The 13,827-nt window shown below is 45.4% G+C and overlaps 1 protein-coding gene across 3 annotated transcripts in view; it reads left to right on the top strand.

Moving 5' to 3' along the window:
• The window catches only part of rasgrp3 (RAS guanyl releasing protein 3 (calcium and DAG-regulated)), an 84,715-nt gene that overhangs the window by 55,851 nt on the left and 15,037 nt on the right, over positions 1-13,827 (top strand). For all 3 annotated transcript variants that reach the window (XM_067988675.1, XM_067988674.1, XM_067988673.1), the window contains 2 exons: positions 10,273-10,420; positions 12,393-12,429. In XM_067988675.1, coding sequence (XP_067844776.1) covers positions 10,273-10,420; positions 12,393-12,429 — 185 coding nt within the window. The remainder of the gene's footprint in view (positions 1-10,272; positions 10,421-12,392; positions 12,430-13,827) is intronic.

Raw genomic sequence — 13,827 nt, 5'->3', positions numbered from 1 at the left:
AACTGCAGCAATACCTCCCTGTTTTTATATTCTATCCCCCTAGCAATAAAAGCCAACATTCCGTTGGCCTTCTTGATCACCTGCTGCACCTGCAAACTAACTTTTTGATTTTCTTGCACTAGGACCCCCAGATCCCTTTGTACTGCAGTACTTTCCAGTTTCTCGCCTTTAAGATAATAACTTGCTCTCCGATTTTTCTTGCCAAAGTGCATAACCTCACATTTTCCAATATTGTATTGCATCTGCCAAATCTCCGCCCACTCACCCAGCCTGTCTATATCCCCTTGTAGGTTTTTTATGTCCTCCTCACTCTCTACTTTCCCTCCCATCTTTGTATCATCTGCAAACTTTGATATGTTACACTCGGTCCCCTCCTCCAAATCATTAATATAGATTGTAAAGAGTTGGGGACCCAGCACCGACCCCTGCGGAACACCACTGGCTACAAGTTGCCAGTCCGAGAATGTACCATTTATCCCAACTCTCTGCTTCCTGTTAGATAACCAATCCTCCACCCATGCCAGAATATTACCCCCAATCCAGTGATTCTTTATCTTGAGCAATAATCTTTTATGTGGCACCTTGTCGAATGCCTTCTGGAAGTCCAAATACACTACGTCCACTGGTTCCCCTTTATCCACCCTGTACGTTATGTCCTCAAAGAACTCAAGCAAATTTGTCAGATATGACTTCCCCTTCGTAAAGCCATGCTGACTTTGTCCTATTAAATTATGTTTATCCAAATGTTCTGCTACTGTCTCCTTAATAATAGACTCCAAAATTTTACCCACCACAGATGTTAGGCTAACTTTCCAGCCTTCTGCCTACTACCCTTTTTAAATAAGGGTGTTACATTAGCAGTTTTCCAATCTGCCGGGACCTTTGCCGAGTCCAGAGAATTTTGGAAAATTATTACCAAAGCATCCACAATCCCTACTGCCACTTCCCTCAAGACCCTAGGATGTAAGCCATCAGGTCCAGGGGATTTATCCGCCTTGAGTCCCATTAATTTACTGAGTACCAATTCGTTAGTGATTTTAATCGTATTTAGCTCCTCTCCCACTAGAGCCCCCTGTTTGTCCAGTGTTGGGATATTCTTAGTGTCCTCTACCGTAAAGACTGAAACAAAATATTTGTTCAGCATTTTTGCCATCTCCATGTTTCCCACCATTAATTTCCCGGTCTCATCCTCTAAAGGACCTACGTTTGCCTTAGCCACCCTTTTTCTTTTTATATAACTGTAGAAACTCTTGCTATCTGTTTTTATATTTTTTGCTAATTTATTTTCATAAACTATCTTCCCTTTCTTAATTAATCCTTTAGTTACTTTTTGCTGTCTTTTGAAGACTTCCCAATCTTCTATCCTCCCACTAAGTTTGGCTACCTTATATGTCCTTGTTTTTAGTCGGATACTATCCTTAATTTCTTTACTTAGCCATGGATGGCTGTCATTTCTTTTACACCCTTTTTTCCTCAGTGGAATATATATTTTTTGAAAGTTGTAAAATAACTCCTTAAATGAACACCACTGTTCATGTACCGTCTTACCCTTTAAACTATTTTCCCAGTCCACTTTAATCAATTCCGCTCTCATACCATCATAGTCTCCTGTATTCAAGCTCAGTACGCTTGTTTGAGAACCAACCTTCTCACCCTCTAATTGGATATGGAATGTAACCATGTTATGGTCACTCATTCCAAGGGGATCCTTAACTAGGACATTATTAATTAATCCTGGCTCATTACACAGGACCAGGTCCAAGGTTGCTTGCCCCCTTGCAGGATCAGTTACATACTGCTCAAGAAATCCATCCCTAATACACTCAATAAACTCTTCCTCAAGGCTGCCCTGCCCAATTTGATTTGTCCAGTTAATATGATAGTTAAAATCCCCCATAATTATAGCTGTTCCCTTATTACATGCCCCGACTATTTCCTGATTAATACTTCTTCCAGCAGAGTTGCAACTATTAGGAGGCCTATATACTACGCCCACGAGTGTTTTTTTCCCCTTATTATTCCTTATCTCTACCCAAACTGTTTCATTATCCTGATCCTTTGTCCCAATATCTTTTCTCTCTATTACACTGATTCTTTCCCTTATTAACATAGCCACCCCACCTCCCCTTCCTTCCTGCCTGTCCTTCCTGATTGTTAAATACCCTGGCATATTTAATTCCCAGTCGTTGTCACCCTGCAGCCATGTTTCTGTAATGGCCACAAGATCATACCCATACGTCGTTATTTGTGCCGTTAACTCGTCCATTTTGTTACGAATGCTATGTGCATTCAGATAAAGAACTTTCAAATATGTTTTGTGACACTTAGTTCCTGCTTTTTCCTTTTTTAACACTTTACCTTTTACTCCATACATTCTGTCCCTTCCTGATCTGCTTTCCTCTGTCTCCCTGCTCAGGTTCCCAACCCCCTGCCACAGCTTTGATGCTGGGTTAATCGCCTTACGCCTTCTAGTTTTCATTTTATCTGTCGTGCCTAAAGTGCCTAAAGTACACTTTCTTTCCGCTGCTCTATGCTTTTCCCTTTCACTTGTTCTTGAACAACTGTTTGTACTATTTGTATTGTAGATTTCCCCAGGGTCTTCCCCTCTCTTGCTGCTCTCAACTTTATTCCCTTCTGACTCCCCGCTCAGGTTCCCATCCCCCGCCACTCTAGTTTAAACCTTCCCCAACAGCACTAGCAAACACCCCCGCGAGGACATTTGTCCCGGTCCTGCTCGGGTGTAACCTTCCCGCTTGTACAGGTCCCACCTTCCCCAGAACCGGTCCCAATGTCCCAGGAATCTAAATCCCTCCCTCCTACACCATGCCTGCAGCCACGCATTCATCCTGTCTATTCTCTTGTTCCTATACTCAATGGCACGTGGCACCGGTAGTAATCCTGAGATCACTATCTTTGAAGTCCTGCTTTTTAATTTATCTCCTAACTCCTTAAATTCACCTTGCAGGACCTCATCCCTTTTTTTACCTATGTCGTTGGTACCAAAATGGACCACGACTACTGGCTGTTCACCCTCCCCCTCCAGAATGCCCTGCAGCCGCTCTGTGACATCCTTGACCTAGCACCAGGGAGGCAACATACCATCCTGGAGTCACGTTTGCAGCCGCAGAAACGCCTATCTGTTCCCCTTACAGTTGAATCCCCTATCACTACAGCCCTGCCACTCTTCTTCCTCCCCTCCTGTGCAGCAGAGCCACCCGTAGTGCCCCGAACCCCGAACCCGTAACGCGGAGAAACGGGCGGTTGGCGGGGGGGGGGGTGGGGCAGTAAAAATTTTGAAAATCTATAACTCGCCTCCAACCTGCCCGTTTCCTGTTTTAATGGAGGCGGGACGAGGGCTGAGTGACCAACCCGCTCTCAGGAGGCAGGTCAGTCACTAAAAGCTTTCAAGGAGGCTGCGGGGCCTCCATTTTAACAGCTTTTTTGATTTTAACCCCTGGGGGCCAGGATTCCTGAGCCTTCTACTTTATGCCATGTGAGAGGAGGTGAGAAGGCCCAAAACTGCAGGTAAGTGTCTTTATAGCACAGCTTGTGGGCTCGGAAGAGCAGGAGTGCTTCCCCCAAGCCCAAAAAGCTTATCTGCAGCGACCGCCGCCCCCCCCATGATCTCCGACTGCCCCCCCCCCCCCAATGATCTCCGACCCCCCCCCCCCGCCCCCACGATCTCCGACCCCCCTTCCACCCTCTCCGACGCCCCCCATGCTCTCCGACGGCCCCCCCCCCCCCCACGCTCTCCGACGTCCTCGCCCCCCCCCCCCCACGCTCTCCGACGTCCTCGCCCCCCCTGCCGTCTTCCCGGCTCGGAGTTAAAATTTAGGCCCTGGTTTCTTTCTCCCTTCTTAAATAACGGAGTGATATTTGCAATTTTCCAAAACCAATGGCACAATTGCTGAATGTAGCGAGCTTTGGAAAATTATGACTAATGCATCTGCAATTACCTCGCCATTCCTCCTTATTTCTTTGAATACCTTGTGGTGGAAACCATCAGATCTTGGAGATGAATCTATCTTAGAGAGAAAAACTGTCTGCTATTTCTGTCACGAGGATGACACACATGAGTAACATGATGATCTGTGTCGATACGATTTTGGTCATCACATTCTTTCCTCGTAAACAAATGGAATAAAAGCCTGCCAGACATTCTCCCATGAAGATAGTGCCCCCTTTGAGCTACAAACCTTGTGTGCTACATTTATATTTTTCCTACTATTAAAATTATTCAAGACCCATGTTTATGCCATAGTTACCAACCCGAAGAGGTGGGAGCCAAAGATTTTATTACTGGATCTCACTCTTGTGTTGAACTTCATTTTATTCCATTGAAAAGAAAATGTGGTTGCAGGTTTTTGTTTGCGAGGGGAGGTTGGGGAGGGGAGGGGCCGAGCTCCACCCACTCCATTTCAATCATACGTCAATCAGCTATTCTTCCTAAAATGCTTGTTTTTATGAATGTAATTTATAACCATCCTGTATTGCTTCATATCTTTTTTCACGTAAATAGGAGACTAGTTGTCTGCTACACGGACATAATGGGCCCTATTTCCTGAATGAATGCTCAAGGGATGTCACTTAGGAACAGGAATAGGCCATTCGGCCCCTCGAGCCTGCTCCGCCATTCAGTTAGACCATGGCTGATCTGTCCCTCAGCTCCATTTACCCGCCTTAGCGCCACATCCCTTGATATCCTTACCAAACACAAATCTAGCGACCTCAGTTTTGAAAGCTCTAATTGTCCCAGCATCCACTACCTTTTTTGAGGGGCGAGAATTCCAGATTTCTACGACCCTCATTTGTTGGAGTTTCCTCCTGTTTTTGATGCCCCTGTGCTGTGCCCATTCCTCAGCCCACCAACTGGCAGTTGGCATTCTGCCAGGCCTCATGCCGTGCCATTCCTGAGCCAGCCGTTGCCAAGCGTGAGAAAACAGCCTGGGGTGAGATCATAGAATCATAGACAGGAACAAGGAATATAGAAATTGCAGCACGGAAGGAGGCCATTCGGCCCATCGAGTCCGCACCGGCTCTATGCAAGAGCAATCCAGCTAGTCCCACTCCCCCGCCCTGTCCCCGTAGCCCTGCAAATTTTTTCCTTTCAAGTACTTATCCAGTTCCCTTTTGAGGGCCATTATCGAATCTGCCTCCACCATCCCCTCTGGCAGTGCATTCCAGATCCTAACCACTTGTTGTGTAAAAAAGTTTTTCCTCATGTCACCTTTGGTTCTTTTGTCTAACACCGTAAATCTATGTCCTCTGGTTCTTCACCCTTCTGCCAATGGGAACTGTTTCTCTCTATCTATTCTGTCTAGACCCTTCATGATTTTGAATACCACTATCAAATCTCCTCGCAACCTTCTCTGTTCCAAGGAGAACAACCCCAGCTTCTCCAGTCTATCCACATAACTAAAGTCCCTCATCCCTGGAATCATTCTAGGAAATCTCTTCTGCACCCTCTCTGAGGCTTTCACATCTTTCCTAAAGTGTGCTGCCCAGAACTGGACACAATACTCCAGTTGTGGCCGAGCCAGTGTTTCATCATGACTTCCATACTTTTGTACTCTACACCTCTATTTATAAACCCCAGGATCCCGTATGCTTTTTTAACTGCTTTCTCAACCTGCCCTGCCACCTTCAACGATTTGAGCACATGTACCCCAGATCTCTCTGTTCCTGTACCCCTTTTAGAGTTGTGCCCTCTAGTTTATATTGCCTCTCCTCGTGCTCCTTACCGAAATGTATCACTTCGCATTTTTCTGCATTAAATTTCATCTGCCACGTGTCCGCCCATTCCACCAGCCTGTCTATATCCTCTTGAAGTCTATCACTATCCACCTTACTGTTTACTACCCTTCCAAGTTTTGTGTCATCTGCAAATTTTGAAATTGTGCCTGTACACCCAAGTCCAAGTCATTAATATATATCAAGAAAAGCAGTGGTTCCAGCACCGACCCCTGGGGAACACCACTGTACACCTCCCTCCAGTCCGAAAAACAACCATTCACCACTACTCTCTGTTTCCTGTCATTTAGCCAATTCTGTATCCGTGTTGCTAATGCCCCCTTTATTCCATGGATCGCAATCTTGATGATCAGCTTACCGTGCGGCACTTTATCAAATGCCTTTTGAAAGTTCATGTACACCACATCAACTGCATTGCCCTCATCTACCCTTTCTGTTACTTCATCAAAAAACTCTATCATTAGCTAAACACAATTTGCCTTTAACAAATCCGTGCTGGCTTTCCCTAATCAATCTACACTCGTCCAAGTGACTGTTAATTCTGTCCCGGATTATCGTTTCTAAAAGTTTCCCCACCATTGAGGTTAAACTGACTGGCCTGTAGTTGCTGGGTTTATCCTTACACCCTTTTTTGAACAAGGGTGTAATATTTGCAATTCTCCAGTCCTCTGGCACCACTCCCGTATCTACGGATGTTTGGAAGATTATGTCCAGTACCTCCGCAATTTGCACCCTTACTTCCCTCAGCAACCTAGGATGCATCCCATCCGGACCGGGTGACTTATCTACTTTAAGTACAGCTAGCCTTTCAAGTACCTCTTCTTTATCAATTTTTAGCCCATCCAGTATCTCAACTATATCTTCCTTTACTGATACTCTGGCAGCATCTTCTTCCTTGGTAAAGATGCAAAGTACTCATTTAGTACCTCTGTCATGCCCTCTGCCTCCATGCATAGATTTCCTTTTTAGTCCCTAAACGGCCCCACCCCTCCTCTTATTACCCGTTTACCATTTACATGGCTGCCAGTCTATTCTCATACTCTCTCTTTGCCCCTCTTATTTCCTTTTTCACTTCCCCTCTGAACTTTCTATATTCTGCCTGGTTCTCACTTGTGTTATCAACCTGACATCTGTCATACGCCCCTTTTTTTCATTTCATCTTACTCACTATCTCTTTTGTCATCCAGGGAGCTCTGGCTTTAGTTGCCCTACCTTTCTGCCTCGTGGGAATGTGCCTAGACTGTACCCGAACCATCTCCTCTTTAAAGGCCGCCCACTGCTCAATTACAGTTTTGCCTGCCAATCTTTAATTCCAATTTACCCGGGCCAGATCTGCTCTCATCCCAATCAAATTGGCCCTCCTCCAATTGAGTATTTTTACTTTATTGTGGTCCCTGTCCGTTTCCATGGCTATTCTAAACCCGATGATACTATGATCGCTGCTCCCTAAATGCTCCCCCACTGACACTTGCTCCACTTGGCCCTCCTCATTCCCTAGAACCTAGACCAGCAATGCCTCCTTCCTCGTTGGGCCGGAAACGTACTGGTCAAGAAAGTTATCTTGAACAAATTTCAAACAATCCCCCCCCTCTTTGCCCCTTATTATTATTGTTATCCCAGTCTGTATTAGTTAAAGTCCCCAGTTATCACACTCTATAGCTTTTGCACCTTACTGTAATTCCCCTGCAAATTTGCTCCTCTATATCCTTCCCACTAGTTGGTGGCCTATAGAATACACCCAGTAGTGTAATGGCACCTCTTTTATTTCTTAACTCTAACCAAATAGATTATTGTAAGGAATCTTACAACACCAGGTTATAGTCCAACAATTTTATTTTAAAATCACAAGCTTTCGGAGATTATCCCCTTCGTTCACCTGACGAAGGGGATAATCTCCGAAAGCTTGTGATTTTAAAATAAAATTGTTGGACTATAACCTGGTGTTGTAAGATTCCTTACATTTGTCCACCCCAGTCCATCACCGGCATCTCCACATCACAAATAGATTATGTCCTTGACCCCTCCAGGACATCCTTTCTCTCCAGTACTCCAGTATTTTCCTTAATCCTCCGACCCCTGATCCCCGATCCTTCCCCCCCCCCCCCCCCCACTCTGATCCTCCGATCCCTGACTCTCGATCCTCCCCCTCAACAATCGCCCGGAGGAGCAGGAGTGCTTCCCTCAGGCCCAACAAGCCTACCTGCACCTTCCCTCCAACGATTGCTGACACCCGACCACCGATTGCGGACCCCCAACCACGATCCTCCCCCCCACTTCAATCCTCTGACCCCCGATCCTCCCCCTCAACGATCATGGACCCCCGCTACGACCCCCGATCCTGACACCTCCCCCGTGACTGACCTCCGATCCCATCCTACACGACCCTCGACCCTGTGCCAACCTATGCCCAACCATGCCCCCCCCCTCCATCCATTCAAACAAAGACTTACCTGTAGATGTCCTCTCCCTGGCTGATCTCCCATCCGACTGAGACCAGTCTGTCAATCAGGTTGGTCAGTCGGACGGGAAACAAAAAATAAAAAAAAAATAAAAGATGTCCTTATGTCAAAATCGTAAGGACGTCCGGGAAACCAGCACTAATGGGTTTCCCGACCTCAATTTGACCCCCCCGCCCCCTTTCCGACTCGATTTTAAAATTGAGTTCCTTGTATCCAGGAATATTTAGTACCCAATCCTGAGATGATCACCAACCTTATCTCCCCTCACACCCCCCCCCCTCCCCCACTTGTGGGGAAGCAGCTGATCTTGTGACACCCGAGTGAGATGAGGAATCATATGGGTGACCCCTCAGCTTTCAGTTCGGTGTCCAACATGCCCGAACTCCAAATTGTACAAGTGCATTTGTTATGGACAAAAAAAAGCCCTTGTTTGTTTTCTCAAAGAAGTGTCTGTGAACATCCACTGCCTCAGCTGAGTACAGAAACTTGACTTACTGGTTATCGAGCAGTGGGGGAGCTAGGTTTGGCTAGATTGGGGGTGGGGGCGAGGGGTTGAACGGGAGATTTGGCCAACTTGATGGAAGGGGACCGAGCTGAGAACTGAGGGATGTCGAGATATCTAGTACAAAGGCCGAGCCGGGAACTGCACAGACTTGCAGGCCAAGCCTGGAGGCCGAAGACTGGTGACAGAGGTGCCTGGGACTAAATGGAGGAGGTCCTCCAAAGCCGTGTTTGCCAACCTCAAAGGGATTGGTGGGGGGGGCGGAGGGTCATGACCCCCACCACTGGCTGTGCCGCTGTTATTTATTGAATCCACACTTCCGAATGTTCCTTTAACAGACTAAGATGTGTCTCAAGATCAAATATAATGGACAGTGGTCGTCGAGTAGAAGATCTGGTATAAGTACCAATGATTTTATCTGCCAGCGGGTTTCTGGTTGGAAGCCATGCTGGCGAGTTCATTTCTCGACCGTCTGTGGCTGGATGAGACCCGGCCAACAGAAGGAAGTGGTGGGATCGGCTGCCGGGAGTGGGTCTCGTGATCGGGGAGAGGGAGAGGGAGAGGGAGGGAAGGCCTACGCTTTCCTTGTGGGGCCCGGAGGAGCAGCAAAAAAATATTTTTAAACGTACCTTCTTGAGCCTTTTCGGGCCCCGATTCCCTTCCTCGCTGGGTTGGCCTGGCGGGAAACTCACTGCTGCTTCCTGCTCGGGCCGCCCGTTAAAATTGCAGTCGGGTCCCGATGGCGTCATTTAACTGCACCTCCCCCTCCTCCTCCTGCCCCGGTTTCTGCTGGGTGGGTACTGTTAAAATCACCCCCTTATATAGTCACACCTAATGATCCGTGATGTCATTTATTGTTACTGCTAATATTGCTAAATCCTTTTAAAGAAGTAACCTGGACTCCCCAATGGCTAGTGGGTAAATGTCATGTGATACTGGACAATGCAATCGAGAAGGTCTTGGGTTTTGGACTGGCCTTTGACCTCTGGGCCTTGGGTTTGAATCAAACTAAAAGTATGGTCTGCCTGTTGGCTGCAAGGTTCCTAATTGGACAGTCTCAATACAGTTCCTAATAGAATTGGCCTACAGCAAAAATTGCTGTTAATTTGCTGCTGATTAAGACTAAATTGGTATTGTTATTCAGAGAGGCCATATGATGTAGTGAAATGAGAAACGTCACTCTGGTAGAGTACAGAGTTTTCTTCTGATATTGGTGAAAGTTACATTTACAATGAACACATTTACCCATTAGAATTGTAAGTCAGGCAGTATCTGTGGAGAAAGAAACAGAATTAACGTTTCAGGTTGAAGACTTTTCATCAGAACGGCCTAACGAAAGGTCATCGACCTGAAACATTATCTCTGTTTCTTTCTCCACAGATGCTGCCTGACTTGCTGAGTGTTTCCAGCATTTTCTGTTTTTTATTTCAGATTTCCAGCATCCGTGGTATTTTGCTTTTGATTTATCTATTACAGTTGACAGCTTTCTTTTTAATTGATGTTTTATTTTGTAGCATTTGGACAGTGATATAAACAAGTTTTTTTTCCCACATTTGACAGAGATGGTCGGATCAGTAAAGATGAAATGATGGCCTATTTCCTGAGGGCTAATTCCCAGCTACAGTGCAAAATGGGACCGGGCTTTATTCACAACTTTCAAGAGATGACATACCTCAAGCCCACCTTCTGTGAGCACTGTGCAGGATTTGTAAGTACTCCCAGTGAGAATGCTGGTGTTGCACTAAATACCCCCAGGGAATAGCCTACTAGTTTGTGATTGAACCTAAATGTTTTCCTTTGACTATTTTGCTTCCTGAATGGAACTTGCAATGTTAAACAAACACCACAAATCTTTGTACTTTGTAAGAATAAGTGCGGAGAAATCCAGAAGGTCCAAAACACAGACCTACCAAATCTAAATATCCAGTGTGACCAGGCCCGGTGTGCAAAGGGAAGGGTCCACACTGGACTTCAGTGACTAGTAGGATACTACAAGAACGAGGAAATCCCTACAAGGTAGGCTGTCTTCCTCTCCCTTCATACACTGTTGGATTTGAGGAACGCCCTCATGACATTCTTCTCTGGGCCATGGATCATGCACCTATGTCTAGGGCATTCCCAGTGGGCCGCTGCTGCCGTGAGGCAGTCTGGAATTAAGCCTAGGACGTAATCCAGGCCTGGCTCAACTCCAGTTTGAGGAGGAAGCTAAGTGAAGAAAGACAAATATCAATTAGATTTCCACACTTCTTACATAAAGCTGAGAATCAGAGGCAGCACTGTGGGAGTGCAATGTTATTAAATATCTTCATAAGCAGGAAAGTCCCATAATTCCAAAGAATCAAAGCACTGAGTCATATAGTGAACGTCATGAGTCCAGATATTTTTCATATTAAATGCTCTCTCCCTAAATGTGGCATTTGACTTCTACCATTCATGGAGAATAATATCAAAGGCAGAGCTCGCTTTAGCAATCCTTACTGTGTAACTTGACTTATCTCTAATCTTTCTCCAGAAGTGCCTAGCCACCATCTTGAAAATCTATCTTGTAGAATTCAATTCAAAAATGAAGAGCTAAATAGATGTCCCAAAACCTAGTATTATTTATTTGTCACCAAGCTAGCTTCTACCAATGCTGTTCTGAACTGGTCACCAGTAGATTTTGTGAGAGTGGTCTGAAGGTAACAGTTCCTCTGATTTTACAATCAAGAAATGCCAGGTCTTTACTTGACATGTCTTCTCCCCCCCTCCCCCCCCTCCCCCCCCCTCAATCAGTATGACTAAGATCAGGAACTCTGTGAAGTGGTGGTCATTAAATATGCATCCCAAAGTTGATTCAAATTTCCTGCGCTGTAACTCATTGTCTCCTAAAGAATACACCACGGTCTTAGTCATCCTGCTCATTGATTACTCTCCACTTGTCCCCGAAGCAGGATGCATTAGATCACTGGGCAGTGGGTATTGTGTGTGATGCAAGCAGACAAGAGGTGAAGCAGGCTATATATAAGGGCCCGGATTCAAACCCCCTCCGATGCTTTAAAGGGGTGCCGTCCTTGTTGAAGATTATTCATTGTTACCATGTTTGTCAAAGGACACGAAGGCACAATTCATATCGAGCCACATTACAAAGCCGTTGCATTGATTGTACACGGCAAAGGTGATTTGTCGCCATGGCGCTCTGGCTCGTTAAATTCCCCAGCAATTCAGGCCGGACGCTTTTAACCTCCACTGCAGTGTGCAACAGCTTTTATTTTTACTCCACTGTAAGAGCGGAGTAAACAATAACCAAACTGTTTTCATGGTGCATCGTAATGGAAACAGCTGCACCTTGGTACAAAAAACAGATTAGCAGCTGGGATGTAAAATGTGGCTCAGTCATGTTCCCCTGCTGCTCCCAGCCCAGTGCAGACACTTCGCCGAGATGAGTTATCATTGATTTTTTAAAAAAAAATCCATTGACCCTTTTCAGTTCTGTTTTGCCCTGTTCTAAGTGAATTTGGGAGCAGTGCTGGTGACTGACACAGGTTTGAAATAATGATCCCTTCTCTATCTGGCAGGAAGGGTGTTGTGAGCAGCTACATCCTGTTTGTGCGGCAGCAGCCATTGCTCCTTCCTCTTTCATTACTTCACCTTCCTTCCGACTTCCTTACCAAATCACTAACATTCTTTTGTTCTCTTTGCAGCTCTGGGGTATAATCAAACAGGGATACAAGTGTAAAGGTAAATAAGAACTTGCTCTTTGTTTTAAGGTACCTATTGTAATAGTATAGGCAAAGAAAGTTTTAGGGATATGGAGCTGAGGGATCTGGGTCCTTATAGACCAGTAGAATCTACAGTCTGCTGAGATTGAGCGAAAAGTCAGAATCATTGCTGCAGCGACAGTCATTTTTATTTTTAACTCTTTCATTTCTGTGAACGGTAAAGGGGACATGGTCCTTTCTTAAGTTGTCACGTGATTTAATTTATCAGATTAATAAAACAGCAGAGAGCACCTGCGATGTCGTCACTCACTCATTTGGTTTCTCTCCATTCGAAAATTCCAATTTGAAAGCAAGTAGCGAAAGCAAACCCCTCACTGCAAACGCTCACACAGGAGATACCCACTGTGGGTCAGGCTTCACCCCAAGTGTCTCATAGGAACGTAGGAGTAGGCCATTCAGCCCCTTGAGTCTGTTCTACCGTTCAGTGAGATCATGGCCATTCTGTATCCTAACTCCATTTATCCGCCTTGGCTCCATATCCCTTAATACCCTTGGCTAGCAAAAATTCGATCGATCTCAGATTTAAAATTATTATTTGAGCATCTACTGCTCTTTGTGGGAGAGAGTTCCACACTTCTACCACCCTTTACATGAAGAAGTGTTTCCTAACTTCTCTCCTGAATGGCCTGGAGCTGATTTTAAGGTTATGTCCCCTTGTCCTGGACTCCCCCACCAGCGGAGAAAGTTTCTATCTAGCACATCAATTCCTTTCAAAATCCTAAAAACCTCAATCAAATCACCCCATAACCTTCTATATTGCAGGGAATACAGGCCTGGTTTAAGTAATCTCTCCTCATAATCTAACCCTTGGAACCCTGGTAACATTCTGGTGAATATGTGCTATACTCCTTCCAATGCTAATATATCCTTTCTAAGGTGCGGTGCCCAGAACTGCACACAGTAGTCAAGGTGTGGTCTAACTGGGGCTTTGTATAGTTGTAGCAAAACTTCCTCCCCATTATATTCTAGCCCTCTAGTTATAAAGGCTAACATTCCATTAGCCTTTTTGATTATTTTTTGTACCTGACCACTACATTTTAGTGATCTGTGTACATGGACCCCTAAATCTCTTTGGACCTCCACTATTCCTAGCATTTCACCATTTAAAAAATACTTGGATCTATCCATTTTTGGTCCAACATGACCTGACACTTACCTGAGCTTCAGAGCAGGCTCTTATGAATATGAGAAAAGAAGGGCAAGAAAAGGCTTCAGTCCATCAATACTCACCCTGTCCATGAATGGACGCTGTGCTAGTTGCAGTATCATCTCAATAAAGTTGTTAAGCTGAGCATCATGTGACATGTAGACCCCGATATTGGCGGGGAGGGTACGGGTGAAGCCGAAAACGGCTGAA

This window comes from Heptranchias perlo, chromosome 8, assembly GCF_035084215.1.
Source record: "Heptranchias perlo isolate sHepPer1 chromosome 8, sHepPer1.hap1, whole genome shotgun sequence".
NCBI classification, from domain to species: domain Eukaryota; kingdom Metazoa; phylum Chordata; class Chondrichthyes; order Hexanchiformes; family Hexanchidae; genus Heptranchias; species Heptranchias perlo.
This window is presented reverse-complemented; position numbering and strand designations above follow the sequence as displayed.